Source organism: Brassica napus, chromosome C7 (assembly GCF_020379485.1).
Source record: "Brassica napus cultivar Da-Ae chromosome C7, Da-Ae, whole genome shotgun sequence".
In the NCBI taxonomy this organism is placed as follows: Eukaryota; Viridiplantae; Streptophyta; class Magnoliopsida; order Brassicales; family Brassicaceae; genus Brassica; species Brassica napus.
The window spans coordinates 32,521,826-32,548,800 of NC_063450.1; the positions used below are offsets into that span (position 1 = coordinate 32,521,826).

Sequence of the window (26,975 nt, forward strand, 5' to 3'; positions counted from 1 at the left end):
ATCTTTTATGAAAATATTCTCTAAGGTTGTGTTATCTTTGACGAAGACTATATTTTCGGAAACATAGAGAACAAAACATCTGTTTCTTGGTTTCTTAGAGCATGGTCAGTTTATTAAAACTGAGGCTCTTCCAAAATTTTATTAATAATTTGATTTAAGCAATTAATTTTAGAATATAAAATAAAATTATGTGAACTAAGAGAAGACACATGGTTTCATAGTTTCTGAAATATAGTGGAGAGTAGACTCTTTCATAAAAGCACCAATACGGTTGCTAATATGATCCAACCTCGAGAGGACTTGGATATTCGGATATCAAAAGCCATCGATGCTCTACCATTACAAGTTACACCTGTATAATTCTTTTAAGGTTTTCTTTGTCTTGATGAAGACAATGTTTATAGAGTAACAAAGGAGATTGTCCTGTGATTTATTTATTTCAAAGTTTAAGAAACAGTGACAACAAAACATCCTGACATCCAAAAAGGAGAACAAAATTGCTGAATGTTTAAATTAATATGGTCCAACCTCAGAGGTGGACATTAGAATATCAAAAGCCATCGATACTATTATAAAAGTAAAATCTTCTTCAAGACTCCACGAGTTTCAGACGGGGAACAACATTCATCGACTGGAGTTCCTGTAACCATGTATAAAGCAGAGAGAAAAAGAGTTCAGACAACCGAAACAAGCCAGAAGAAAACTGGAAAGAGTATAGCTTTGAGTGAGTGGAGATAGACTCATCAAATACCACACACCAGTAAAACTGGAAACACCACAGCTTCTTTACTAATTTCAGTTAGAAATTGCACTTTGATCCAAGTTCAAAATTATCTCATCATTTACGTATGTGGGCTAAGTAGAAAGTTTCAGTTTGACAGGCAAAACCAGATATCAAAAAGGCAAAACAAAAGAAAAAACAGTGTTTTTACCTGGAAGAGGAGCTTGCATGCGTAAGGGAGTTTCATAGTAGCAATGCTATCACCATTCTTACATGTTGAACAAACTGCTTTCTTCAGCTTGTAATCGTAATATCCCAATAAACCGCAAGCTCTACAAACCTGCATTTAAAAATGTTTGTTAGTAGTGTATCACACATATTTATTTTTCATACAATGTTATAATAATATTTACCTGAACTTCAAAAGGATCACTAGAAAGCATGAGCCGCTCATAGATCAACATGCTCGCTCCATAAGCAATAAGGCAATCTCGTTCCATCTCTCCCACTCGTAAACCTGTGACAGCAACGATTGAGAAAACAACAACTCATTGGTTAAATCCAGAGTGAACATACCAAACAGGAAAACTTCAAAACTAATTATTAAATGGAAAATCACCAAAACTCTTAGTGTAAAGTATCATAATCTATCTAACCATAGTCACACATCAACTTACCTCCATTTTTGGATTTCCCTTCAGTTGGCTGTCTTGTCATCATCACACGGGGTCCACTCCCTCGTGCATGCATTTTGTCCAGGACCTATTCAAAACATAAGTACACAAAAGCAGATATAATGTTATTTTTCCGACAAATCAAACACTCTTATGTTTAAATAGTTTAGAGGAACCTCACCATATGTTTCAGTTTCTGATAATATATTGGCCCCATGAAGACGTATGTCTGTAATGGCTCACCACTGAGACCTGCGAGACTCTCAAGATCGTCAGGTATGATGTACAAAGAAAAAAATACCCTATATGGCTTTGTAGTAAGAAGTTTGGATCTCATTTGTCTTTGTTCAATTTCAGTGAATCTAAACTACTTTTTTAATTCAAAGAATATAATAACCGACACTAGAATGGGTTTGCACATTCTGAAATGTTGTGAAGAATCATAAAGCGGTACCTGAGTATAACAAGTCCTTCCCACTGTAGGAAAAGCCATGCTTCACAAGGGTCTTACTGAAATGATGGAACATAAGACGACATTAAATGCCAAAACAAAAAATTTCAACAGACAAGAAGAAGCCTCATATATAAGAAACTGTACCTTATTGCCTCAACCTTGTCAGCGTGACCACTTCGTTCTCCAAAAGCACTACCATAATGAAATCTACCTGAAGACACCCCAGCCTTACTTCCAAGTAGCTCTATCATCTTACCTACTGTCATACGACTGTGACAAGAACAACGTTTTCATAAACGCCCCAGTTATAATACAGATCTCAAGTAATCTAAAACTTCAAATGACATTTCAAACTTTTTGAATTAAAGGGATTAACATAAACGTTCCAAGTTGGGTACCAACACAGAAAACGAATTTGTCCTACTAACTAATAGAACCATTTTACTTGTTTGGTACCATGAAAACTACTTGATAGTTGGGACTACGAAGAATATTTTTTCACCTTGGAAACCCATGAGGATTCATGATCAAATCAGGGCAAATTCCACGCTCAGAAAATGGAAAATCTTCCTGCTGAACGATTGTACCACATACACCTTTCTGCCCATGCCTACTGCTGAACTTGTCTCCAAGCTAAACAAGAGAACACCAAGACTCGATTAACACTGTAGAACATGACGCCTACTTAACATAAAATTCCTCACCTCTGGCCGACGAGTATGCCGGATGATATATTTTATGCATAAATTGCCGTTCTTGTCAGAACAAAGAGCAACTCTATCGACCACTTGCGTTTCCCCTTCAGGACCTTTAAAATACTCTCTGGCCGGACGATATTGACTGAAAAGTGCACAACATATTGTCAGTTTGCCTTTAGAGTTATAAGAAACAATCATGATGTGGGGAAAAGTTAGTGGAATACCTATCCGATTGCTGAGATGTAATGTTATTTCTTGTGTCCACAGGGACTTGCTTATTTATATAGACATCATTCGGTCTAATAATTTCCCCTGGAGATGCTATTCCATCATCATCCAGTATCTAAAAGAAAAAACAGCAGTCACCATGAAAACGTATCCACCATGTTTCAGCAGAGGGAAAGCACGGAATAGGAATGTTATAAGACCATAGTGTACAGTTTACGCCAGTAATGTCATATAACTTCTATGCAGTCAAAATTTTTCCTAATGAAGTCTCTATTTTGAGAAAGAAAAAAAGGGAACAATTTAAAAAAGCAACACTAATATAGTGCTGCTCCCTCCAATCAGAAATGGGAATATGTATTATGTGCTCAATGGATTACCTAGGACTATTTCCACATAATCTAAAATATCCACTAAGAATAAGCATTTGCAACGAAACTAATTCTAAAAGCAAAATCTTTGAATTTGACTTGACAATAGTCTCTAGGATGTCTGTACCTGCATCTTTTCCGCGTCTGGACCTGTTCTTTGTGGCCTGAGTATTCTGTCTACTGCATCGTTACCATACTTCTGGCAAGCAGCAACAAGTCTGTTTCACAAAGGTGAGAAGCAATAATAGTTAGTGTAAGAGGCGATATCCCAGAGGAACCGAATTTTTCCTCAAAGAGAAATCCAACATACTTTTTCATAACAATGCAGCGGCCAAAACCTCGATCCAAGGAAGCTTTGTTCATCACTATTGCATCCTCAATGTCGTATCCAGTATTACTCATAACAGCAACTGTTGCATTTTGACCTGCTCCAAGTTTATCGTATCCAACCTGTTAACAAGCAAATTTTTTATTAGTACCAAATTATAAATCCATTCCTATTAGACCAAAGAAACTTACCAATTCGATGGTCCTTGTTGTCAACAGAGGTCGTTGAGGATACACCAATAGGTAAAGCAATGAGTCCATCCGATTTAACTATATACACAGATTGTATAAGGCAAAGTCAGTGGCTGAGAGAAAGCAAGATATAATAGAACATGATGCAAGGGAGAAGACAGAGGCTTTGAAGTAATTGGACATTACATAACCAACTTAATTAAGCAAAACATTAGACAGAACAACAGGCAACAATTAATCTAATCAAGTCCTCAAAATTGGGAAGTAGTAAGCTTTGCCTCAAAGAATGATATGGAGAATATAAATGGACATGCCTGGTTGTAAGCAATATTTCCCATAGCTTGTTTTCCCATAGCACACTGCACGCAATGTAACAGGGCTATTAGCGCGATGCAAACCAACAGAAACTGCAGCATCTTATGTCAGAGGCACACAAACCTGATACGTATTTCTAGGTGACTGATTATGGTGAGGGTAGGGGATAAGACCAGCAACAACACCTAAGATGGTGAATGGTTCAATCTCAATGTGGGTTGTGCCTTTCATTTCCTTGGGCCTACCTTCGTATAAAGCAATCTAAAAACAAGGAAAGAAACAGTGATGATTTTCGACTGCATATGGTGCAATAGAATATAATACATCTAGAAAAAACGAAGACTGGCACGAACCAATGCATTGTTTTCCTCATTGACATCAAGATACTCGATCAAACCTTCACGAATAAAGTCATCAAAAGTGCGAACACCATCCTTCAAGGAAATACAAATTAGTCAACCGATGTCTTTAACTTATACCACTAAGACAAGTATGCATGAATCTGGGAGAGTAAAACATATGTACCTGTAATTCCTTCATGTGGTATTGTTTAACTCTTGATACTCCATTATCGACTATAACAAGTGGACGACACACCCGCCCACCATCAGAAGCAACGTAAACACAATGCTGATTAAAAAAAAATTCTTCGGAGTCAGTCCAAGTTAACATTTGTGTATTCAAAAGGAAAACTTGGCAGAGATTTAGGGAATAATCGTTTACTTATTATTATTCCCTAAATCTACGAGTTTGTAGTATTCTAAATGAGATCATCACTCGTCAACTGTATTTCTACTCTGAAAATCACTCAACAAATATATTAATGTAGCTTCCTGAGTCTATTTTAATTCAGAAATCTTAACAATACACACGAAAACAGCCCTCGATTACCAAATAATGGACGAACGGACACAAGCTACAACGTGCATTTGAAATACTTGGATTACCAAAAAATTAAAAAAAAATGAAAACTGGAGGAGGTACCTGCTTTTCGTTTATGAACACACTGACGAACTCCCCAATTTTCCCAGCTCTACGCAGCCTTCTAAGAGAATTGGCGAAGTACTGAAACAATAGAAGCTAGTGAAGAGGTGCAAAGATGTGTAAAATGCTCCGTGCAGATCCGTGTATTTGTAAAAAAGGTACCTGTGGCCTTCTATGTTTGCCAATTATTAGCCCATTAAATATGACCAAAAATGAGTCTGGAGTATGCAGCTCCTCTGCTGATAGTACTTCCAAATCTGTGACACCCAATTTGTAGCACTGTTTCCAGAAAATCCATTAAAAACATAAGGATTCAAAACCAGATGACTAGCCAAAGATAATGAGAAGGGTATAGTGATTACGAAGGTATCCTTCTCAAAGCCATAGCAAAGGCGATTAATGTGAGTAAATGGACTTTAAGTTAATAAAATAACAACCACATACCATAGCAACCAATGGGCCTTCCTCTATATCCGTTGTAACATGAGTCATTAACGCCAAGTTCTTGACAAGACCACAAGCTTCGCCTTCTGGGGTATCACATGGGCAGAGCATGCCCCACTTATAAAGCAAATCACAATGCAAAAGATCAAACTAAATGAAAGTTCAAAGAGAAGCAGTAATTCTCATAGGCTTATAAAGATAGCATCATTACCTGGCTGGGTTGCAAAGATCTAGGCCCACTAACTTTTCTAGACTTTTCGAACTGTGGCGAAATTTTCGTAATAAACCCCATGCTCCCAATAAAAGATAACCTTGTTAAAACCTATATCAAAATATTTCTTTAAGAACACTGTCGCCTGAATGAGGCTAGAGACATGCACACAGATGTGTATAAAGAAAATAAGACTGACCTGTGTCATGCCTTTCCTATGCATTCTGAACCTTTTAATATCGAAGTTTCCCGTTGAAAGGGTTCTTTCCAGTCCAAAAGAAATATTATGATTCTTCTCTCCAGTAAGACACTACAAGCACATCACAAAAGAAAATTGAAGTCGTACGATCAGTTCGTTTCATTAAAGTAAAATCGATTCTATCCATGTTTTTCCTAGGTCAAAAGCTACACAGAACGGTAAATATCCTAACTGTAGCAATTCAAGTAGTAGCGAAATACATAAGGGAGAAGTAAGTTGACAAAGAAATTGCCAATCGACATAATATCATTAACACCTAGCTGATAACAACACATTATGAGCCTACTGAAAAAAGCAATACGTTTTACTTACTTCGGAACTATGCAAGAAGACCGGTTCATAGGTAAAGTAAGACCTGAACTAGCAAGGCAGTATATTTCTAAACTTACTTGTGAAAAATCAAAACGGCTTGCCCGGGTAGGTTTTTGAAGGATACCATCTACTTTCTTAATGGCCTCAGTGGTCATTGTTTTGAACAAATCCTGTAGCAGGATTAAGGAGGAAAACCATGGGTAAGGACTAGAGTACATACAAGAAAATACTGCGTACGGTGACAAGTTTCAGTGATACCTCAAAGAGAAGAGATATTAGTTGCCCAGATAACTCCAACCGCTTGTTACCAACATAATCCTACATGAAGACACATTTGAGAACATAGATACAAGCTCTATAAATTGTCGGGTTATTATAAGACTTGTCTCCAGATCATCCTTAGTTTATTCTCAGATGATAGACTAACAAGTCAGCCATCATGATCACGTTAGTCTAAAAAATTAGTGACATTTTGTAAGCTATTTCAGTATGTCCATCCCTATTTTAAATTTGTCGTCTTTAGGTAATCTAACATGTCATATAGCTGTTATCCTAAAAGTAAATAACCAGAATTCAAATATATTCCACATGTAGAGAAAAGAACTTTTCCAGATATAAGGGTTATGGTATTACCTTGTCATCCATGGCATCTTTGTTTAACATTGCTTCAATCATTCGCCTCAACATCACCCCAACATAGAAACATTTTTGGCGATAATTGTTGTCACGCACCTTAAGGGGATTATAGCAATCAGTAAGCAAATACTAAAATATTAAGAACCAGAAGAAGTTGAGATACTTACAGGTACGTGTGCAAGGAATAAAGCTCTGAGAATGTATAGAGCTTTGCCATCCTAGCAGATCATGTAAATATACAATTTGAAAATTTTTACTAAGCAAGAAAGCTTTCATATTAAAATTTTATAGGACTAAAGGTATATTTATCCATCTGTCTGAAGTTGAACCAGGAGTTTAATAGCGGAGTAAAGAATAAAAACCTTTTCAGGAGGTCCATACGATGATTTCTTCACCTACAGAAATTAATAAATAAAAGAATATGTCAGTCAATCTTGCCGCAAATTGACAAAAATCAGTAAAGGATAGTCTATTCTTTTCTTCAGTGGGTGTTATTTCTCTCGTTACATCACAAAATGAAATGGATGCAACTAACTATAAACACAGAAAGTCTGTATATATCTTTTCAATAATGATAGAACGAGCTATGGCCCTTTTAAAACACTAGAAAGAGCTCTTTTTAACAGGGCAGTAAATCTATTCTGTTTTCTAGGTAACTTTTAAGTGGACAATATGTGAATCATTCAACAGGAATTTTTTTTAACAATTCTCTAAGAGGAATAAAATACTGCACCTTTGCCTCGAGATAGTCCAGTGCTTCTTGTCGTGTAGTCACGCCTTCACTAATACACTCCTGAAATTAGATAAGCCTTTCGATGGATAAATATGACAGTTCACAGATCAAGGTTCATCAGAACCACAGGTTGAATAAAGTGACATAGACGAAAAAAGCAGGTGGCCATAATACTTGCCTCCATCGAGGGTAGTAGTGATGCGCTAAAACGGGGATCCCTTCCAACCATTTGTACGATCTCTTGGTCACTCTCCATTCCCATAGCTTTGAGGACGATTATAATTGGAATCTATGACAAAATACACGCTCAGAAAATAGTCCATTCCTGGAAGATCTACAATTACAGAGAAGGACGTGATGATGTATCTTCACCTTTTTTACAAATTGATGTAGAAATAAATATATCTTCTCCTTATCCATCTGAATAACTGTTTTGCTTTTCGTCATTTCAGTGCTGCTTGTGACAGATGCATTTATGCTGAGAACAAGCAGTAAAAGAGAGAATCAGCAAACAATGAAACTTGGGTTCGTAAACTATGATAAATTTATTTTGGCTTGACAGTTAATAATGAGGAATGATGCTTGCAAATCAATACAACAAGGACTGAATTAATAAAGAGATCACTTACTTCCCCTTTTTATCACAATCAATAATGATTCTGTTCTTCGAAAGTTGTTCTTGTATCAACAAGACCTGAAATGAATAGCAAACACCAACACAATCAATAGAGGCTTCAGGTCAGGCAAGAAAAAGAAAGGATTCCAAGGAAATATGGGATGATTTCATTCACATAAAAAATGAACGTCAACTACCAATTAGAACAAGAACAGTGCTGAATGGCCAAATAAACACACAATCTAGTATGAACTAAAGGGAGATATAAAACACAACAGATATCCAAAAGTCAAAGTGCAGACAAGTAGCCAACATATAGACTCCATAAGATAGTTGTAAGAAGATTATGTATACAAAGCATGAAGTAATGTTACCTTCTCGGTTCCTTTGATGACAAAATATCCTCCAGGATCAAGTGGGCACTCACCTGGAATCCAAAACGGAATACAATAAATGTGATGTAACAAAAATAAGCAAGGCTTGAAATAAAGGTGAAATACAAACCCAATCTTGCAAGTTCCTCTTCATCTTTTCCATGTAATACACAGCGGCAGCTCCGCAACATAATAGGCATCCTTCCGATAGTGACGTTATCCTGAAATTTTCAGCCTGAGTTGTTGTTGACAAGCAGCATAATGTAGTATAGATACATTTATTTTTCATTTGTTACCTTTGCACTTATTGTCGTCTGTCCATGACTTCCATGAACATATTCTATGTCGACAAAGATTGGAGCAGCATATCTGAAATGTAAAAGAAGATGTTACAATGCATTTAAAACAGTCAAGAATGTAGCATATTCTCAAATAGCAAATAGAAGAAGTCATTACGTCATATCAGCTAATCGGCACATGTGTGGATTGAGTTTCTCCGCCATACTAATGCTTAAAATACAGGGTTCACCAACTCTGACATCCTTAAACCTGCACCAAAAATATCTCCAAAAAGTTCAGTTTTTTAACGCACAATCTTGTGGGATAGAGTTAGAGAAGGACTGAAAAGCCATAAAGTATTCTGCTTTTTCTTTCCATGAAAGAAGATAACACAGATAAGACTGAGATTAGAAAGACGATAAGAAGGTGAGACCTTAGATAAATCGATGGGTCTAGAGTGGATGTAATACGAGAATTTGCACGAACAATCTTTTTGATCCCGACATTGATGAAGTAATTGAATGAATCCAAGTGTTGCTTCACAAGTCCTCTCACCTAGGAAAAAAAAGCCAAAACTCTTTAGGAATGCAGACACAGCAGGTCGTATAAACCATAAAGGAATAGTTGCTGTGTCATGTGTACCTTCAAAAACTCGGGAACGAGCTGGAACTTATCAGCTGTTGACTTGATAGGAGCTGAAAGCTTTTGCTTGTCGACGAAATGGTCATCGTTGGTCAAGCTGTTTCGATACAAAGAGTCACGTTGGAATAAAATGTATGAGCATACAATTTAATAGCATAAACGAAGAAAGCAGATTCGTATCTTTCCAACAAAAATCAACAAAGAAACGTACTCTAGATCTTCGTGACTGAGTCCCATCACTATTATTTAACTTGCAGTTCAGCTGTCAATTATCTGAAATAATCCATGGAGGAACTATAAATAAAAAGGTAACGGAGACACCAAAAGATTGCATAATCAAGAAGTTTAAATAGAAGGTAGAGTAAGAATAGTTAGATGGTGAAAAACAAGGTACACTCAAGAAAAGTTTAGGTACTACAAACCTGCTTATTTGGAAATATAAGAAGCACCGCACCTCTTTCAATGCTGAAAAACAGAGAGCTAGAGTTAGATGCTGACAGTGGACTCAAGTAAACGTTGACTGATGCATCTAACTACAATGGAGGAGTTTTTAAGAGATTCTATCACCCATCAAAGCTTCTAACTAGAAAAGATTGCACCTTTTATTAGCCACCAATCAGTGATCTCAAACAAAAGTGTTGTAAGCACAAGCAAAGAAGTGGATAAATATGATTCTAACAATGAATCAAGATCGTAACTTTTTTTACAGAAAAACAAATAATAATGGGCATCATCGATCGAAAGGGAACAAACGAGATTTATCGTTTTTTTCGTCAAAGAGAAACAGTCGGAGCAGAGAAACAAACGGTGCAAGTGAAAGTAGATTAGGGAACCTAATAATGCAAAACATTGAATAAATCAACAAGTTTAAATAGAAGCTTAGACTAAGACAAAGTTCACTAAAATTGAGTTTTTATTTTTTACAATGGTGGCTCAAAGCTTTCCCCAAAGTGATACCAAAGAGAAACAACTGCATTTTTTTTTGACCAAAAGAGAAGATAAGCACCACCGAAACATACCCTTTTTTCGAAATCCTAGAAAAAAAAACACAAATTGACTTGGCAATTGATCTGTGAAAGAGATACCAACCGTAACAAGGCGTCGGCTTAAAGAAGAGTCGGAGATGGGAGAGATGAATAAAACCCTGCGGCTACTTGTGCCCAAATTTTATCCCATTTTATATTAACCAGAAAAAAAAAAAAAAAGTGAGGGGTTTTGTATTCGGTTTAAACGGGATAATTCGATTTAGTTAAATTCGAATACTGGTAAGAAACGGTTTAGTTTCGGTATAAATCTCAGTTTGGATAAGATTGGTTCGGTTAATTTTTTTCTTTTTTTTTTAACACTGTTCGGTTAAAAATTATGAAACATTCATATCTGTTTTTTATTAAAAAAAAAAAAAAAATCGGAAACATATCTTCTAGGCGGAAGCCAAATAAAATCTTCAAAAAGAGTAAAAATCAATTTATTCGAAATTAAGGAAAAAAAAAGGAAAGAGACAGAAACTCGAGAAACAAGGCTTCGTATATTCCTTGCTGCAATCTAGGCTCTTCCATCGTCTTCTGCTCTCTTAATCTTCAGCCTGCAACAGTTGTGTAAGAAAACCAAAACTCGTTACTAGTTTAAACTCTGCTTATGCATGCAACATCATCATCTAAGCAACCATGATGATTTTGTTTTCGAATTTTTTATGGCATTCTCTAGGGTTGTAGATCATAAGGATGGGGCAAAGCGAGGAGGAGGATTGTTTCCCGACTCAGCTAATCGATGGAAACGGTGAATTCAACGTGGAGGGTTTGGATACTTTCGTGAAGAAGACGAAGCTCTCTGATTCTGGACTCTCTTACGCTGTTGTTGCTATCATGGGTCCTCAAAGCAGCGGTAACGACTTTTTGTTTTCTTCCTTTCCTAGCTAACTCCAGTTAAAGATACCGTCTTTGAAGTTTTGTCTTTGATTTGCTTATTGATTTGGGTGATAAACAGGGAAGAGTACACTCTTGAATCATCTTTTCAAAACCAGTTTTAGGGAAATGGATGCTTTTGCCGGAAGGTTTGTCTTTTTTGGGTGGCAGTGCCATGTTCTTAGAGTTTTGAAATTTCTTTGACTTCTTCGTTTTTCTTTCACAGGAGTCAAACAACCAAAGGTATTTGGATGGCTAAGTGTGTTGGAATCGAGCCTTTTACACTTGTCATGGATTTGGAGGGTACTGATGGTAGAGAAAGAGGCGAGGTAAGATTGTTTTAAGGTTTCACTTGCTAAGTATATATGGAGACGTATATCGTGCAGATACTTGTATAGTTTGTCTATCTTCTTGTGTGTTTCCTATGATTCTTGTCAATGGTTACTGTAATTTTCAGGATGACACCACATTTGAGAAACAAAGTGCCCTCTTTGCTCTCGCTGTTGCTGATATTGTACTGATTAACATGTGAGTCTCCATTTTTTTTTTTTGGCTCTTCTTCTGATAACTGCTGCTGATGAGTGAGGTATATATATATTACATGGAAGCAGAAAGTTTACGGTCAATTGTTATTAGAAGATAGATATAATTTCAGATTGATCACCCCACTTGGTACTTGTACGTTTGATATCCTTTCTGAATCTTAACTCTTAAGTACTGTGTTAAAATTTAGATTTGAGTGAACTTAGTAAGGATCTACCAAAACAACGTACAAGGTTTGGGCTATATATAACATTTTTGTTAGATTATTAATGAAATAATGAACTCCGTAGGTGGTGCCATGACATCGGAAGGGAACAGGCTGCCAACAAACCATTACTGAAGACAGTTTTCCAGGTATCATGATGTACTTACATTTGGAACTTTATTTTCAAACAATGGCTTCGATAACATGGTCTTTACTGCTTTTGTAGGTCATGCTGCGATTGTTTAGCCCTCGGAAAACAACTCTTCTTTTTGTCATACGTGATAAAACAAAGGTTTAGATTTTGCAATTGAATATTATTCTTTATGGTCAAGTCATACTTCTTTGATTAACATATGCTATTTTTCTTAGACTCCAATGGACCTTCTTGAACGTGTTCTAAGAGAAGATATTCAGAAGGTAACACGCCCACACACACTTTCTCTCAGTTTCCTTTTCTTTACTGTTTCGTCCTCTTTCATGTGAGCACCGATTATACTGCAGATATGGGATTTAGTTCGCAAGCCTGAAGCACACAAGAATACACCTCTAAGTGAATTCTTCAATGTAAGTAGATAGTCTTCCCACATAGACTATCTAGTTAATGTTGTGTTATTACCAAAATTTTCATGAATATACCACTCTGTCTTGTTCGATATGTACTTGTAGGTAGAGGTGGTTGCCTTATCCAGCTATGAAGATAAAGAAAAAGTGTTTAAGCAAGAGGTATTATTCTTATATCTAAAAAAACGTCTCTTTTTAAGCATCAAAGTAAACTTAAGACCGATTCCTTTGATTCATGCGAACTTCTAAATAGGTTGCTGAGTTGAGGCAGAGGTTTTTCCATTCCATTTCACCTGGGGGACTTGCTGGTGATAGACGTGGTGTAGTTCCTGCTTCAGGGTTTTCTTTCAGCTCCCAGGAGATTTGGAAAGTTATAAAAGAGAATAGAGATTTGGACCTTCCTGCTCACAAGGTCTTCTAAGTTCACTAAAATCTATGTGGTTAAACCATGGTTTCTGCCTCGTCACCTAATACTGTTTTGTGTATGCTTGCAAGGTAATGGTTGCCACTGTTCGGTGTGAAGAGATAGGCAATGAGAAGCTACATCACTTGGCAACGGATGAGGTATTCTTCTGTGGCCTCCTTACCTACGAGAAATTTTCTTGCTGATTTAAATGGATTGTGAGACATAACGCGGTAGACTCTATTTAGAGTTGGTTGGAGTTGCAAAAAGCCGCTGAAGATGGTCTGGTTCCTGGTTTCGGCAGAAAGCTTAGCTCTATCCTTGAAAAATACTTCTCAGAGTAAGCTCCTCTTATTTTGGTTCGTGAAGTATTTAATTTCCAAGCAAAGAGATTTAACGCTATCTTGTTTCGTTTACCCCTTCTTAGATACGACGCAGATGCAATATACTTTGATGAAGGAGTAAGAAAAGAAAAGCGCCTACAGTTGAAATCCAAAGCTTTGGATGTAAGAGTTCCTCCGTATTTGGGTTTTAATAGTGTCGTTGACTCAGGAACTGGGTACTTGAGATAGTTATTGTCTCTTATTTTCAACTTTTCTCCAAATTTTCAGTTTGTGTCCTCTGCTTATGCTACCATGTTGGGACATTTACGATCCAATGCACTGGAATCTTTTAAGATCCGTCTGGAACAGTCTCTGAATCAAGGAAAAGGATTTGCAAATGCTGTGCGGGACGCCCAGCAGTCTTGTCTACTTGTGTTTGACAAAGGATGTGAAGGTGAGGGTTCTTATTTCAGGTTTTGTTTCGCACGTACTGTCTCCTTGTGAGAAATAACTTCTTAGACTAGAGACTACCTTCTTTTATAAATTGTGTTCCCCGTCAGATGCTGCGGTTAAACAGGCAACTTGGAATGCATCAAAAGTCAGAGAGAAGCTTTCTCGTGATATTCATTCCCACGCATCTTCTGCACAGACTGCTAGACTATCTGAGTTAATTGCCAACTACGAGGTTCTGCTTTGGTCCCCTCTTCTTCTGATTTCTTAGCTTTCAAGTGGTCATATTAATACTTGTTTTGCGTCATGGGGTTTTTTCAGAAACGGCTAACTCAAGCACTGAGTGAACCTGTCGAGTCTTTGTTGGAAGCTGGTGGAAAAGAGACGTGGCCTTCCATAAGGACACTTCTCAAACGGGAGACTGAAGCAGCTGTTACAGATTTTCTGGCTGTGGTTACTGGTTTTGAGCTAGATCACGCTACAATTGATGATATGGTTCAGAATCTAAAGGACTATTCTCGGAGTTTAGTGGAGAAAAAGGCTAGAGAGGAAGCTGCCAAAATTCTGATCCGAATGAAAGATAGGTAAGAAAAAGACAAGATCAGAGTCCTATTAATAGCCCTTTTAGTCAGTCTTTTTCTGCTTGATATCAATTATTCCAAACTTATTTCAGGTTCTCAACAGTCTTCAGTCATGACAAAGACTCAATGCCACGGGTCTGGACTGGAAAAGAGGATATTAGAGCAATCACAAAAGATGCTCGCGCAGAGGTAACTTCGTAGAATTAATAGCGAAGGAGCTAAGTTGATGTCATGAGACTCATTCTATATGTTACTATCCGATAGGCTTTGAGTCTTCTCTCTGTGATGACTGCGATACGTTTAGATGAAAGACCAGACAAAATTGAGAGTACCCTTTTTTCTTCTCTCATGGATGGAGCTGTATCCGATACATCTTCTCACAACAGAAGGTTGGGAGCTTCTACGGATCCAATTGCGTCTAGCTCCTGGGAAAAGGTAAACAGCATGATACAGTAACCTCTATTACAGTCAGGTTGATGTAAATGCCATTATATTATTGAGGCATCACACTAAATGGAATACAGAATTGAACATATTAGTCCACTTAACCAGATATTTTCCGCATTGTAGCACATGAGATGGTAATACCTGTGCCGCTTCTGGTTGTAGTCGAATAGAATTTACCAATGTTTGGTTTTGTGTATGCAGGTTCCTCCAAAAGACGTGCTGTTGACGCCAGTACAGTGTAAGTCTCTGTGGAGACAGTTCAAATCTGAGACTGAGTACACCGTTACCCAAGCTATCTCGGCACAGGTGATTTTGCCAGTCTACCTCAGAATTTCTGTGTGTACTTTACATAATCTAATCAACGGTATATTTTTTTTCATTTCTGCTATACAGGAAGCTCACAAGCGGAATAACAACTGGCTCCCACCTGCTTGGGCGATCGTGTTGATGTTCGTCCTTGGTTTCAATGAATTAATGATGCTCTTGAAGTAAAGTTCATTGTCTTTGTACTCCTTCACATTTTATTCCAGATTCTCCATAAAAGTGTTTCAGCTACTTGTTAGATTCATTGGCATGTTTCATTTTTGTGGAACAGGAATCCTTTGTACCTCTTAGGCCTGTTTGTGGCGTTTTTACTCTGCAAAGCCTTATGGGTCCAGCTTGACGTTCCTAGGGAGTTTCAACATGGCGCAGTAAGCACTCATTACTCTCGATTGTTTCAAACACAAGACATTATCTTTAACAGCATGTTTCCTGTTATGTTAGCTTGCTGGAGTACTCTCCATCACATCAAAGTTTCTTCCAACTGTGATGAATCTTCTAAGAAAGCTGGCGGAAGAAGCTCAAGGAAAAACAACCCAAGGAGTACCAGAATACTCAGCTTCCCAAAGCTACAGACACCAGTCTCCCTCACACTCCATCTCAGAATCTGTCTCATCAAACATCTCATCATTGGCTGATGATGATGCAGAATACTCGAGCCCTGCTCTGGTTCAGAGACGAAACACCAGCAACGTACGAGAAACAGAGATCTCTGAAATGTAAACCAACTTAGAAGTGAAAGATTTACTATAGAAGAGTACTGTAGTTTATAAATAGGTTATGACTCGGAAAACGGAATCATATCAAACAAAACCCTGAAGTAAAGTTTTTAAAAATCTTGGTTATTTATATAACCAACTTATGTTTCCTTGAAGCTCATTTTGTGAATTCTCTGGCATTCTTCTTATGCTTAAATCGCAGAGCTTTGGAATCTAAATAGACATTAGTTTGAGAAGAAGCTTGTTGATGTCTGAAAACTAACCAAAACAGTACATTACAAAGAATCAAATATGTTACAGCATGTAGCAATGGATAAAATATCATCAACCTGAAAACTTCACCAGAAAGAAACAAACACACGACGGTATCATCTGAGACGTCTTTCTTGAAATTGTGTTCTTCAAGACTTGATCTTGTGCCTAAGTTTTTGAATTGTCAAGTCTGCACCTCCGAACCCATCCATTACACCTTTTGCCGATGGAAACTCACCTCTTGCAGTTAAACTAGCAGAGAAAAAAAAATGGAGCAAATGAATAATGCTCCAATAAGCAACAAAGGAAATAAAAGGAACATCCAAAAATCAAATAGTAAACCTGCTTCTCATGACTACACAAGGCATGCCAATCATCTTTGCAGCAGAAACTCCAGACTGACTACCAGCAACAAGTACACAGTTTCTAACAGGTAACCCAGTATACTCTGCAGCAGCACGCAAAGCAACAACAATTTTCTCCAATCTAGAAAAATAAATAAATAAATAAATAAAACGAGAAATTATGTTATTGTTTATGTTGAAGTATTGAATTGATTTTTTCTTTGTACAGAAGAAGAGAAAGTTCCACCTCTCAGATGAGCTTGTGTCAATGTCCACACTTAGCTTTAGCATCGATGCAATTTCTTCTGCTATTCTCTGTTTCTCAGCGGAGGCTAGTCACAAAAAAAAAAAAGTTAATAGGATGAGAATTTTACTGCAATTACAAGACAAGATCTTAGATCAAGAGTACTTGCAAACTGTCTCCGGGCTCTATACCTGCTTTTTTGACTTCCTTGACTAGTTGCTCCTCTAGACTTGAAGAAACTCCTTTGCCGAGAACAAGTTGCCCATACATACTCTCTTCCACCTCATTGTCTCCGATAACCTTCACATTTGGAAGTCTTTCTTCGCCAAGCATCTCGACAATGGATCTGTTAAATACCCGCATCAAAAAGACAGAAGACCAATCAAACAAAACAGAGAAAAACTCTATGTAGGATTGTGTTTCTGTTAATGGATTGTTTTGTAAAGACAGGATGATATGTATAGGAGACTAATGAACTTACAAGGCTACTTTGTCTCCACTCTTGAAGTAGGCTGTTACGATAGCAACGGGTACTTTCTCTGTGTATGCATTATCGATAAACCTACACCACAAAGAGATAAAACCAAATTGAATTTACCAAGCGGGAGAAAAAGAAAAGTCTCTAAATCTTTGTTTCTGTCTGAAAGAGGCATATCTAAAGAGACTCACTCTTGGACTCCAGACCTCAGAGGTAAGGTTTTGGACATGAGAAACTCATCCATGGCATTTTTCTGCCAGCAAAACAAGTTGATGTTAAGCAGTTGGTGGAGTTATCAGACCTTAACTACCAAGAGAATAATACTTAGCTGAATAAAAAAAACGTCAAGTTCAAGGAATGAGTGCAACCTTTTCTCGCAATACACTTTTTACAAAAGTCCCTTTCTCATTGGTTGGCAACGACGAAGGCCACCCAATCTGAAAAAAGGTAGTAGATATTATACAAGAGAAAAGAAAGAAGCCTAAGTTGTCGCATTACGCTAATGACACTCAAGCAAAATAACTGATAACTCACCTGGTTGAAATACAAAACCAACATTTTCTCTTCATCAGCAGCACCTTTTCTGGAAATAATCAACTAAAGTTAAGATAAAGGAAATGCAATTGTACAATGAAAATCTAATCGTCTATGGTTCATGTCCCAGTGAAAATAGAAGCAAGAAAAGTTTGAATACAGCACAATCATTCAGCTTAGTATCTAATAGACTTATATCAGAATTAAGACCCCCAAGAATCAGAATCTAAGATATAGAAACAGATCACATATGCAAGATTAGAATCAATTAAGCATTTCAAAAGTAAACTTCAAGAAACCAAAAGCCATTTAGCGAAAAAAGAAACAAAAAGCCAACTAGAAGAACACACAAGTCACATATTATTATTACAAACTAAGGTGTTATATATACCTCAAAAGGTCTGCATAAACTGGTTCAGGCCAGTTAGCACAGTCAAGGCCAAGCTTTTTAAAAGCTGTAAATTCACAAATAAGAGAGACCAACAACATCAGAAGAAGAAAAAAAGACAAATCATAACTACATTGAATGCCTGACGATTTTGAAAAATACTACAAAAAGAAATGGGTGAATGAAGACGCACCTACATTGAAAGCCTGGCGATTACTAGACCATGTATCAATCATTACCCTGAGAACCAAACAAAGACCGAACTGAATCAAAAACAAGAACTTGCTCCAATTCATAGAATCTCATCACAAAAGTTTGAAGCTTTGCTTCTTCATGGGAACTTACCCATCAACCTCAAGTATCACGGCGAGTTCTTCAGATGGGTTTGCATCATCTTGGCTCGCTGATAAGCAACGAGCAGAGGATCTCTGTCTCTGCAGTCGCAGGCATTTTCCGAGAATCTGAGATCTTTCTGGGCAATCAAGAAAAGCCAAGGAACTTCGTCGTTGTCTTCTTCCAGTGTCGTGTGACGACAGGCTACTCGAGCATCGGGTGAAAGGAGGAGACTTTGTGCAAGAAGAAAGCTGGAGGTTGTTAAGGATCGAACAAGCCGCTATTTCCATGTCTCCTTTCTTCTGTCTGTGTTTTCTGCTGATTCATACCATTCAATGATTTATTGTTAAATCACTGATTATTATTTTGTTTTATGGTGCGATGATTCGTTCTCTTATCTTCTTCTCTTTTTGATTGCTAAATCGAATTATATTATATTATTTCTCTCGGCTTAACTTTACTCGTAATGGCTTTTATCCAATTTAATCAAATGGTGCGACGATATACTGCAGCAGATCCCTGGTTGACTAATGGTATTCACTCAGACAAAACTCGAAGCGTATCAGGAAAAATTCATTACATAAACTCACTTCAATAGCGTACAAATGTTTCTCTTTTACATGAGATATACAACTTAAAAAGATACTGTAATAACAAAATCTTGGAGAAGCTATCAAAAGTAAGATCAGTTAAACAACAAAGATGCTAATCAAGCGATTGTGGCCTTGACCACACAACTTACACTTCATATGATAGGGTATCTCAGACAATGACAACTCTCGTCTTACCGAAGTGGAGGAAACTTTATCATGATGACTATATTAAAGCAAATGGAAGTATAGAATTGCCCAGGGGAAACAAACCATTGCCCAGTTTAAGATTAGGCGGAAAGAAAAACGCAGGTGATACTTATTCGAAGGAAGCTTGAATAGCTTCTCAACATCCTTTTAGGATGATGAGTCCTCGTTCAAGCCGTTGGATTTTATAAAATGCCACAAATAGATATATAATCAAACATTAAAATACACCGACCACGGTTCCAACGACTGAACCGACCCATGTAGAGAAGTCAAGTTCACATGGTTGGGCATCAAAGTGCCACAGGTCTTAGAAAGGCCAATATCAGAGTAGCAGTTTTTAATAATCATTACCTCTCATGAATGGTTGTTCTCTTGCGAGTGTCTTCTGTGCTCTCTACCACCATGATGACTAGTACCTCTGCTCCTCTTATGGTCTTCATCACCGTTCTCACTATTGTGGCGACTCTTGCCTTCTGTCTGCTTTTCAGGAGGGCTACTTCCCATTTTTCTCTTTCTGCTATGCACTGGGGACACATCGTTTACCATTTCACCTTCTTTTGCATTTTTAGCTCCTTTAACATCTCGAATCTCACCATGTTCTGCACCCATGAGATCAGAGTTCTCTGCCTTTGGCCTGCTCTCTACATTCCTTTGCTTCGCCTTTTCATCCTCGACAGTTAGTTCCACATCTTCCAATTCTCTTTCAATCAGATCATCCTCATCCATGACATCCTTTTCCCTCGTTCTTTCACCGAGCAACTTCTTAGCCTTTTCTCGCTTTGCCTTCACCTTATCCCGAAGCAATTTCAAGTCTTTAGGCGATTGGATGATTGGGGCATCACCTGTTGTTTCAACCTTTCTAGATTTAGGAACAGCGCCATCATCTTGAAGCTCTCCACTCTCTCTTTCTGAATTCTCCTTCCCAGGTCCCTCAACTAAAGGTCTAGAGTCATGAGCTGGATGATTTTCATGATGCGGGCTTTCTTTTGTTTCTCTCTTGATCTCCTCTTTGTCATCAATACTGGCATTAGCTGCCTCCCCACCCCTATTATCGTTGTTCTGATTCAAGCCGCCTTTTGAGGAACCCCCATGATTATCAGAATTTGAATGTTCATGGGTTGAACGTACTGATGTTCGCCTAGAACCAACATGATCATCGGTTGACGCTCCATTTCTGGAGCCTGGCCGATGAGCTGACCCTCCAGCTACACTACTTTCGACTTCGCTTCCTTGAGATGCAGGGACACGGTTTTGCTCATAAAGCTCAAGCATTTGGTTGCTAACATCTGAAAGATACAAAAGGCGATCACTCTTGAAATCATATTACAAACAGGTAATGCAAGTCAAACAATGAAACAAGAGCAGTCATATCGATTTCATCATCTACACACCCTCTAATTGTCGAGGTGTGACATCAAACTCTTGCCACCAAACCTTCTCTCCATCTGATGGTAACTTCACTTTAAGGAACTTAGCCGCAAGAAAAATTGCACCAGCCGCAATGTGATGAGGCTTAAATTGCAGGCAGAGAGATGTCCGCAGACTGCAAGCCACTTTTCATTGTATGAAGACGAAAATACAAAAGCACATAGAAGTAATGGAAGCTTTAGAAGAAAATGGCACTTCAACGTACCCATCGTTAACAAAATTCCATGCAACTTGGGCAAGAGCATTCTGGGCAACCTTAAATTTCTTTATGGCTTCTACAAGGGGTTTATAAGGATGATTAACATTGAAGTCAAAGCCTAGTGTAGAGAGTACTATTTTTTCTCCATTTAATATAATCTCTTTTTGTTGCTCATATACTTCCTGCAAAAGTGATATACATAAGATATGGGGAAAACCAGATACTTTTATCTTAGCTAAACGGAAAAGATCTGAGAAAGTTCATTAGTGTGATGGTTACCTTTTGCTTGATTTTCTGTGCAGCGCCAGGATCCTTCTTGTTTATGATCTCATAGGATACAAAAATAACTTCTTTTAAGGGGTGTGGAGTTTCCTCAACCTTTCCAGCAAGGAACATACATACGGTTGCAATTGCCTGTGAAACCAACACGAAGAAGTTGCTCAGTATCTAATCTAAGTATTTTTTTTCCTGATCTAGAAGTGTAAAAATCAGCACTGGCAATCACAATTCATAATCCTTGCATAGAATAAGAATCAAGCTAAATCGGTATCAAAGTCACAGCCAAACTATCTGTTCACAGAGAAGTGTACCCCCTAGAACTACCAAGAAAAATGGCAAGGAGATGGAGCCAATATAGAGCTAAGAAACTAAAATACCACCTCGGGTTCCACACTAGCCACACTACAGCGTAGTGATTCGGATAACACAGACTAAAGTCCATTTTTTTTTTGAAGTATTCAACTTGCCTCAGGTGCAAAACAATAAACTCACCCTTCTGTCATTCTTTGCATGTGATTGGCGAAAGAAGAATCGATGACAGAAGATTATCGCTGTAGCTATTGTAACCTGGGGACTGTTCGGAAAACTATATCAGCCACTTTCAATGAGAAAAAAGATAATTGAAAGCCTTGAACAGTAGAGAAATCATGACTAGCAGAAGTAGAATTCAGACAATGTGACAGTAGTGTTTTCGCCATGTGAATGAAAGAAACGTTGAGATAAAATAAACAATAGTGACTATCTCTTCCTTGTATTCATGTCAATCAAAGACACGTTAAGATAAAATAAAACACTAGATTTTACGACTTTCAGTTGGAAGCTTAGAACTAATGTTAGTACAAAGGTATGGCTAAAATCAATCAGCAGCAGTTAAATGAAAAACAAAAGTAAGATGAGGTGAAGAAAAAAGGAACACTTACACTTTCAATCTCATGCCCAAGTCCTGGAGAAATGTACAGTAGGATTTACGGAGGTAAGTTTCCTTCTTCAAGTCAATACCATCCAACCTTGAGGGTGAATTTTCTTCAATTTCCTTTCTTCCAAAGTACCAGCGGGAACCCTCGTCTTGCTTCTCATGAGAGTTCCTGGAGTGAGATGAAACTCCACTCTCACTGTACGAACATTCCCCAGCTAGTACTCCAGCCATTATGGTATCTTCTAAACTCAACAAATATCCCAAACCTGGCAACAAAAAAAAATAAACAGATCATAAAGAACTAGCAACTGTATGATCTTCACAACTGCACTAAAAAATTTAGCTTTAACTAGCAGACGAAACCATGCCGATAGAACTAGCAATTGAGGAGGGACGATCAGATCCAAAGGGTTTGCAGAGAAATCGATCGAAAGGTTGAAAATTTAAATGGAAATTCAATTGATGGTGGGAAACAAAAGAGACCCAAATCCATAGAAGAAGAAATTCAAAGAGTGAGTAAACGAAGGAAGGAAGGAAGGAAAGATACTTACCTTAACCTGTGATGAAATTACTTATCGAATTGCAGGAGGACACGTGAATTGAACAAACCCTAACCCTATAAGTCGCGATAAACGAAGGAGAAGGAGAAGGGGATAGGGTTGAAATCAAAGAGTCTGACCCAGAAGCTGAGACAGATTCACTCTTTCCTTTTTCACAATAAAGGAATTTAATAATCATTTTCTTTCGGGGTATATGCTAATCGTTTTCTTCATTACTAATGACTAACAACTAGGATAAGAAATACGTAAATCCTCTAGAGAAGCATTTGAAAAATCGGAACAAAATTAAAAAAAACCTCAAATCCTAGGTTGCACTCTAAATGCCTTCTAAATTTCATTTCAAAAAATTCTAGAACATCTAGTATAAAGTATAGTTTAATCTATTGGTGTCACATTATTCCATAATTATATAACACTAGAGAACATTATATTAACCTAAAATATATGAAGTGTGTATTCTTTCCTTAAATAAAAGCTACAGAATTACCTAATATGATTTACATATATACGAGAATTAATGATTATGAATAATAAAGATTTGATAACAATTTTTGCATCCTTCTTCATTTTTGTTTAAATTTATATTATTAAAAAAACTTAAACAATCACATTAACCGTATAATAAAAAAAATAGATTTTTTCTTATATGTTATATTTTGAATTTTTTAAAATGACTTTAAATTACAAAAATGAGGAAACCTTTATATGTTATATATATTTTTAAACGACTTTAAAATACAAAAATGAAGACACTTTATATGTTATATTTTTCTTATATGTTAGAATTTTCTTATCTGTTATATTTTGAATTTTTTTAAAACGACTTTAAATTACAAAAATGTAAGTTTTCCTTAAGTATACGACTAAAAACATTAAAATGACATGTATCAATTCGATGGTTGATTTGAAAGCTTTCAAAACCATATGGAAGATAAAAGTCAAAATAATTCAACTGTGAAAACAATAATGTTCATTTTTTTCAAGAATGTGTTCGCTGGAAAAAATAAGGTTTTTATGTCATAATTTGTTCAATGTCCACTAGAGAACATTATATTAACCTAATATATAAGAAGTGTGTATTCCTTCCTTAAATAAAAGCTACAGAATTACCTAATATGATTTACATATATATGACAATTAATGATTATGAATAATAAAGATTTGATAACAATTTTTGCATCTTTCTTCATTTTTGTTTAATTTTATATTATTAAAAAAATAAACAATCACATTAGCCATATAATAAAAAATTAGATTTTTTCTTATATGTTATATTTTGAATTTTTTAAAAACGACTTTAAAATACAAAAATGAGGAAATCTTATATGTTATTTAAAAAAAAAACGACTTTAAAATACAAAAATGAGGACACCTTATATGTTAGATTTTTTCTTATATGTTATATTTTGAATTTTTTAAAAATAACTTTAAATTACAAAAATGTAAGTTTTCCTTAAGTATACGACTAAAAACATTAAAATGAAAGCTTTCAAAATCATATGTAAGTTAAAAGTAAAAATAATTCAACTGTGAAAACAATACTGTTCACTTTTTTCAAGAATGTGTTCGATGGAAAAAATAAGGTTTTTATGTCATAATTTGTTTAATGTCAATCCGATCAACCCATGATGTATTAATTATAGTTTTGTTCCACTATTTTTAATAAAAATTGATCTGATCCATCGGAAAGAAATTATATAATAACAAATTTTATATATATAAATAAAATGATCACATATATAAAAAAAACTATCGATAATATATACAAATAAACTCACCCTGCGCAATGCGCATGTCTTATCCTAGTATATATTTATACGGTTAACTAATCCAAACCTTAGGGTCTGAGGGGTGGAAATTTGAGATTGAGATTTAAAAATTTATAAAATAAAAAATAAATATGAAAAATTTGAAAATAAAAATTTTAAAATAAAAATTTTAAAAATAGTTTCAAAAAGTATTTTCGAATTACAAAAAAAAATTTGAAAAAACAAATAAAAATATTTTCGAAAAAACAAATTTTTAAAAAAAAATTATAAAAAAGTTTGAATTTGAAAACATATAATATAAAACAATAAAAATTATTATTTTTTATTTTTATTTTTATTTTATTTTAATTTTTTATATATCTAGGGTATTAGGGTCCTTTTACCTATTAAATGAAACATTTTGATCATTTTCCTCCTTGTGGTCTACTTTTGTGATCAAAACTTGAAAATGATCTATTTAGGAGAATTGCCCTAACAAATATCGTTTGAACAAATAAAATTTATATTTTTAATCGAATTAATATTTTTATTCCTTAAACAATTTTTTTAAAATTTTTTTGCTAATTACATAATTTGTTTACTGATGAGCTGATCACATTTTTTAAAATAAATTAGGTCAAAAAATCACTTATCGCATAAGATCTTGGGGGGTGTATTCAATATCTAAAATTTGAGGTGATTTGATTTTTAATTAAGTTTTAGATGATTTTAAGGAATTGCAGAGAATAAAATGATTTTTGTTAAACCACTTTAGAATATCACCTAAAACCATGAGATTTGAGTTTTGTTTTTTTAACAAACAAACTTCACCCAAACATTTTAAAATCACTTGAAAATTTTAAAATTCCACAACTTAAAATATTTTCAATAACAGTGGATTTCAGAGTACTTTATAAATTGTCAAGTTCATTAACACTGGATTTTAAATGAGTTTTTTAAATTCATGTTTCAATAACAGTGGATTTGTCATTTTGACATAAATCAGCTAAAACTCTCAATTGAATACATTCCCCTTAATGTTTAGGCCGAAGAATTTGAAACCTACTATTTGCTTACAATGAAACTATGCCAGCTCGGCTTTATATCATGATTTAGCTATTTAAAAGTTAAGTATGGTTATGAGAAATTTACGTTCACGTGCCAATTATATATATCTTCAATATTTTTCTCATTGTTGTGTGGTTTTTTGAATTTTGGTTATTGCTCGATATAAATTCTGATTTTTTAGTTTATTCTCATTTCGTTATTTTGTTTTGGCCTGAGATTTAGAAAATGTTTTAAGTTTTAAAATTATTAAAGAGATACATACTTAGGTTAAGATCCGCGCCTTGTGCATAATAAATATTTTATATTTATTCTTTTTTTATGTTTTTTCGCATATTATGAAATAATAAAATAATAAGTATATATTAAATAACTAAGAAATCAGTTACTATTATTCTTGTTCGGAAACTCGCTAGGCGCTACGCGTGCGCTCGGGTTGGACCTAACGATTTATGAAAAAAATTGGAGATTAATCGAAGATTAATCGGAGATTAGTTTTAGGGTATTTATATAAACATGAGAGTTAAATACAAAACATGTCTATATAACCTGAAGATGATTCATGGTCTAGTGGTTTGATCGATTCTGTAAGTCTCATTTAACCCGGGTTTGAACAACTGTTGGGCTTTTTTTTGTTTTTTTTTTCAGTGTTGGGTTAACTGAAATGGGAAAAGACTAAAATGGCCCCATCTTCAACCTCAGAGCTCTGCGATTTTTGCTGCTGTTTTCATTTTTTTACCTCGCGATATATAGCTTTTTCTTGTTAATATTGTGGACTGTAACACAAATTGACCAGATCTATAGCCTAACATGTGATTGCGAACAACAAATCTACAAAACAAAGGGATTTTCTAAATTTTTCCGATGAATAACCGAATTAGAGCAGAACGCCACGGTGTGTCACTGTTTCACGTGTTTCAGGCGAGTATACGGCCGCCCAAGGTGCGTTTTCGAACGGGGCTATTATGTAATAAATTGAAGTGCACATATAAATCAAACCACCGCTCTTGTTTATTCACAATCATATTAGGGTAAATAAATTAAAACAATCAATACTCCTTAATCTATCATATATGATATATAATTAAATTTAAATGATATTAACGTAGATATATAGTATACTTTTAATATGGATATTTATTAAATTATGTTTCTACTCATATGATTTTATGATTATTTACATATTTGTGTAACAAAATTTTACACCAACCATTTTTTTTTAATGTGGAATGTTTAGTGGTTTCAATAATTTATAATCATTTTAAAAAACAATGAAGATTTCAAAATTAAAATATTAACTTTTCAATATATGTTCAACGCATATATCAAAATATCTATATTATTATTTGGAAGTGAATTTGCTGATTTGTCATCTTTTCCATGATTTTAGTTAATTTACTTATTTGTCATCTTTCCATAATTTTAGGATATTTTGCTGATTTGTCATATTGTTCAAGATTTTAGTTAATTTGTTTACTTGTCATCT

General features: G+C 35.6%; 4 protein-coding genes across 7 annotated transcripts; 1 reads left to right on the forward strand and 3 right to left on the reverse strand.

Moving 5' to 3' along the window:
• Positions 1 to 403: 403 nt before the first annotated feature.
• Positions 404 to 10,652, reverse strand: LOC106391306 (DNA-directed RNA polymerase III subunit 2). 3 transcript variants are annotated; one of them, XM_013831928.3, is made up of 40 exons: positions 10,557 to 10,652; positions 9,890 to 9,932; positions 9,679 to 9,740; positions 9,468 to 9,564; positions 9,259 to 9,380; positions 9,003 to 9,095; positions 8,843 to 8,915; positions 8,677 to 8,767; positions 8,547 to 8,599; positions 8,186 to 8,250; positions 7,929 to 8,034; positions 7,735 to 7,845; positions 7,557 to 7,616; positions 7,186 to 7,218; positions 6,991 to 7,041; positions 6,821 to 6,919; positions 6,446 to 6,505; positions 6,265 to 6,357; positions 5,816 to 5,926; positions 5,617 to 5,727; positions 5,406 to 5,522; positions 5,124 to 5,240; positions 4,962 to 5,042; positions 4,503 to 4,607; positions 4,331 to 4,411; positions 4,101 to 4,238; positions 3,977 to 4,021; positions 3,663 to 3,740; positions 3,454 to 3,593; positions 3,271 to 3,361; positions 2,772 to 2,890; positions 2,554 to 2,689; positions 2,352 to 2,482; positions 1,994 to 2,119; positions 1,850 to 1,905; positions 1,577 to 1,647; positions 1,399 to 1,483; positions 1,135 to 1,238; positions 933 to 1,061; positions 404 to 640 (listed from the first exon to the last, which is right to left on the reverse strand). In XM_013831928.3, exons 3-40 carry the CDS (start codon positions 9,702 to 9,704, stop codon positions 590 to 592), a joined length of 3,456 nt encoding a protein of 1,151 aa, XP_013687382.1. In that variant the 5' UTR covers positions 9,705 to 9,740; positions 9,890 to 9,932; positions 10,557 to 10,652; the 3' UTR covers positions 404 to 589. The 3 variants fall into 3 exon arrangements, with proteins under 3 accessions (XP_013687382.1, XP_022562089.1, XP_022562090.1); XM_022706368.2 differs by lacking the exon at positions 10,557 to 10,652 and adding an exon at positions 10,487 to 10,504; XM_022706369.2 differs by lacking the exon at positions 9,890 to 9,932 and having other exon boundaries at positions 10,557 to 10,577.
• Positions 10,653 to 10,896: 244 nt separating this feature from the next.
• On the forward strand, positions 10,897 to 16,081 carry LOC106391325 (protein ROOT HAIR DEFECTIVE 3 homolog 2). Its single transcript, XM_013831950.3, has 23 exons — positions 10,897 to 11,062; positions 11,172 to 11,348; positions 11,451 to 11,517; positions 11,595 to 11,697; positions 11,826 to 11,896; positions 12,202 to 12,265; positions 12,343 to 12,408; positions 12,486 to 12,533; positions 12,618 to 12,680; positions 12,783 to 12,839; positions 12,931 to 13,089; positions 13,173 to 13,241; positions 13,329 to 13,420; positions 13,508 to 13,586; positions 13,692 to 13,857; positions 13,964 to 14,088; positions 14,175 to 14,437; positions 14,527 to 14,623; positions 14,699 to 14,869; positions 15,083 to 15,187; positions 15,275 to 15,369; positions 15,477 to 15,573; positions 15,647 to 16,081. The coding sequence occupies exons 2-23, from the start codon at positions 11,189 to 11,191 to the stop codon at positions 15,923 to 15,925; spliced, it is 2,496 nt and encodes an 831-aa protein (XP_013687404.1). The 5' UTR covers positions 10,897 to 11,062; positions 11,172 to 11,188; the 3' UTR covers positions 15,926 to 16,081.
• Positions 16,082 to 16,149: 68 nt separating this feature from the next.
• On the reverse strand, positions 16,150 to 18,913 carry LOC106391334 (CBBY-like protein). The gene is made up of 11 exons (XM_013831957.3): positions 18,507 to 18,913; positions 18,355 to 18,401; positions 18,165 to 18,228; positions 17,774 to 17,822; positions 17,608 to 17,676; positions 17,431 to 17,492; positions 17,243 to 17,323; positions 16,953 to 17,107; positions 16,765 to 16,849; positions 16,516 to 16,659; positions 16,150 to 16,425 (listed from the first exon to the last, which is right to left on the reverse strand). Exons 1-11 carry the CDS (start codon positions 18,782 to 18,784, stop codon positions 16,323 to 16,325), a joined length of 1,137 nt encoding a protein of 378 aa, XP_013687411.1. The 5' UTR covers positions 18,785 to 18,913; the 3' UTR covers positions 16,150 to 16,322.
• A 141-nt stretch (positions 18,914 to 19,054) lies between these two features.
• Positions 19,055 to 22,917, reverse strand: LOC106391344 (cyclin-T1-5). 2 transcript variants are annotated; one of them, XM_013831969.3, is made up of 7 exons: positions 22,668 to 22,917; positions 22,121 to 22,382; positions 21,693 to 21,774; positions 21,201 to 21,335; positions 20,928 to 21,103; positions 20,686 to 20,837; positions 19,055 to 20,580 (listed from the first exon to the last, which is right to left on the reverse strand). In XM_013831969.3, exons 2-7 carry the CDS (start codon positions 22,345 to 22,347, stop codon positions 19,649 to 19,651), a joined length of 1,704 nt encoding a protein of 567 aa, XP_013687423.1. In that variant the 5' UTR covers positions 22,348 to 22,382; positions 22,668 to 22,917; the 3' UTR covers positions 19,055 to 19,648. The 2 variants fall into 2 exon arrangements, with proteins under 2 accessions (XP_013687423.1, XP_013687430.1); XM_013831976.3 differs by lacking the exons at positions 21,693 to 21,774; positions 22,668 to 22,917 and having other exon boundaries at positions 22,121 to 22,352.
• Between the last annotated feature and the right edge of the window lie 4,058 nt (positions 22,918 to 26,975).

Excerpts from the sequence above, each read along its gene's own strand:
- LOC106391334 (XM_013831957.3), bottom strand. The coding sequence starts at position 18,784 with ATGGAAATAGCGGCTTGTTCGATCCTTAACAACCTCCAGCTTTCTTCT. Across the intron at positions 18,402-18,506 it reads GTGATACTTGAGGTTGATGG|GGTAATGATTGATACATGGT; the intron begins GTAAGTTCCCAT and ends TTTGGTTCTCAG. Across the intron at positions 18,229-18,354 it reads TCGCCAGGCTTTCAATGTAG|CTTTTAAAAAGCTTGGCCTT; the intron begins GTGCGTCTTCAT and ends GTGAATTTACAG.
- LOC106391306 (XM_013831928.3), bottom strand. The coding sequence starts at position 9,704 with ATGGGACTCAGTCACGAAGATCTAGA. Across the intron at positions 6,506-6,820 it reads AAGATGCCATGGATGACAAG|GATTATGTTGGTAACAAGCG; the intron begins GTAATACCATAA and ends GTCTTCATGTAG. Across the intron at positions 5,523-5,616 it reads GATCTTTGCAACCCAGCCAG|TGGGGCATGCTCTGCCCATG; the intron begins GTAATGATGCTA and ends TTGCTTTATAAG.
- LOC106391325 (XM_013831950.3), top strand. The coding sequence starts at position 11,189 with ATGGGGCAAAGCGAGGAGGAGGATTGTTTCCCGACTCAGCTAATCGAT. Across the intron at positions 12,266-12,342 it reads TACTGAAGACAGTTTTCCAG|GTCATGCTGCGATTGTTTAG; the intron begins GTATCATGATGT and ends CTGCTTTTGTAG. Across the intron at positions 15,370-15,476 it reads GAATTAATGATGCTCTTGAA|GAATCCTTTGTACCTCTTAG; the intron begins GTAAAGTTCATT and ends TTTGTGGAACAG.
- LOC106391344 (XM_013831969.3), bottom strand. The coding sequence starts at position 22,347 with ATGGCTGGAGTACTAGCTGGGGAATGTTCGTACAGTGAGAGTGGAGTT. Across the intron at positions 21,775-22,120 it reads TTGGGCATGAGATTGAAAGT|TCCCCAGGTTACAATAGCTA; the intron begins GTAAGTGTTCCT and ends TTTTCCGAACAG. Across the intron at positions 20,838-20,927 it reads TGGAATTTTGTTAACGATGG|TCTGCGGACATCTCTCTGCC; the intron begins GTACGTTGAAGT and ends AGTGGCTTGCAG.